The sequence below is a fragment of the Homarus americanus genome, unplaced genomic scaffold (assembly GCF_018991925.1).
Source record: "Homarus americanus isolate GMGI-L3 unplaced genomic scaffold, GMGI_Hamer_2.0 scaffold50212, whole genome shotgun sequence".
In the NCBI taxonomy this organism is placed as follows: domain Eukaryota; kingdom Metazoa; phylum Arthropoda; class Malacostraca; order Decapoda; family Nephropidae; genus Homarus; species Homarus americanus.
This window is the reverse complement of record NW_024735207.1, coordinates 20580-21524: the sequence shown is the minus strand read 5'-3', so window position 1 is coordinate 21524 and position 945 is coordinate 20580. Positions and strand designations below refer to the sequence as shown.

The 945-nt window shown below is 52.6% G+C and overlaps 1 protein-coding gene across 1 annotated transcript; it reads right to left on the bottom strand.

Annotated features, from left to right (window-relative positions):
- Positions 1 to 315: 315 nt before the first annotated feature.
- Positions 316 to 729, bottom strand: LOC121870821 (histone H3-like). Its single transcript, XM_042372792.1, has one exon. The coding sequence runs from the start codon at positions 724 to 726 to the stop codon at positions 316 to 318; it is 411 nt and encodes a 136-aa protein (XP_042228726.1). The 5' UTR covers positions 727 to 729.
- Positions 730 to 945: the final 216 nt, after the last annotated feature.

The following is a 945-nucleotide window of genomic DNA, read 5'->3' as shown; positions in this document are numbered from 1 at the left end:
ATTTTATTGTATGTTCTTTTATTTTATTTATTTATTTACTTACTTATTCTTTATATATTTATTTGTTACTAGCTCTTGTTTGTTGCACCCACCCACCTCCCGAATTGATGACCTACTATACAATCGTACCTCCACGAATGTTACCAACTTACCGTTAGGCGATTTGGGTAACCGAAATTAACGCTCTCCGACCACCAACCATTTCGATTGTCATGAAAATTATCTTCAGAACAGTTCTTTGGCCCTGAGAAGGGCCGAGTTATGGATGTCTGGTAGGTTTTGTTGTGCTTTTTCTTTTTCCCCAAGGAAGAGGACTTAAGCACGCTCTCCGCGGATGCGCCGGGCCAGCTGGATGTCCTTGGGCATGATGGTAACGCGCTTGGCGTGAATGGCACACAGGTTGGTGTCCTCGAAAAGACCCACCAGGTAAGCCTCAGAGGCTTCCTGCAGAGCCATGACGGCAGACGACTGGAAGCACAGGTCAGTCTTGAAATCCTGGGCGATCTCACGCACCAGGCGCTGGAAGGGCAGCTTCCTGATGAGTAGCTCTGTGCTCTTCTGGTAACGACGGATCTCACGAAGGGCGACGGTTCCGGGCCTGTAACGATGGGGCTTCTTGACACCACCGGTGGCTGGGGCGGACTTGCGAGCTGCCTTGGTGGCAAGCTGCTTCCGTGGAGCCTTGCCTCCAGTGGACTTGCGGGCAGTCTGTTTAGTACGGGCCATCTCGACGACGAAATAGTCAATACGGGCGGCCCGGTTGTTGTTGTTGTTGTATAGATTGTCGGACCGTAGTCCGACACGGGCCCTTGCCTATAGGCGGCCCGTTTGGTGGTTCCGGCTGGAGCTCCAGGAGCAGCCAGACCGGATTGGGATTGGAGGTGGTCCCACCTGCAGATTGGAGGGATACTGCAGGTTGCAAGTGTGAGCGGCCCCCCGATCAGT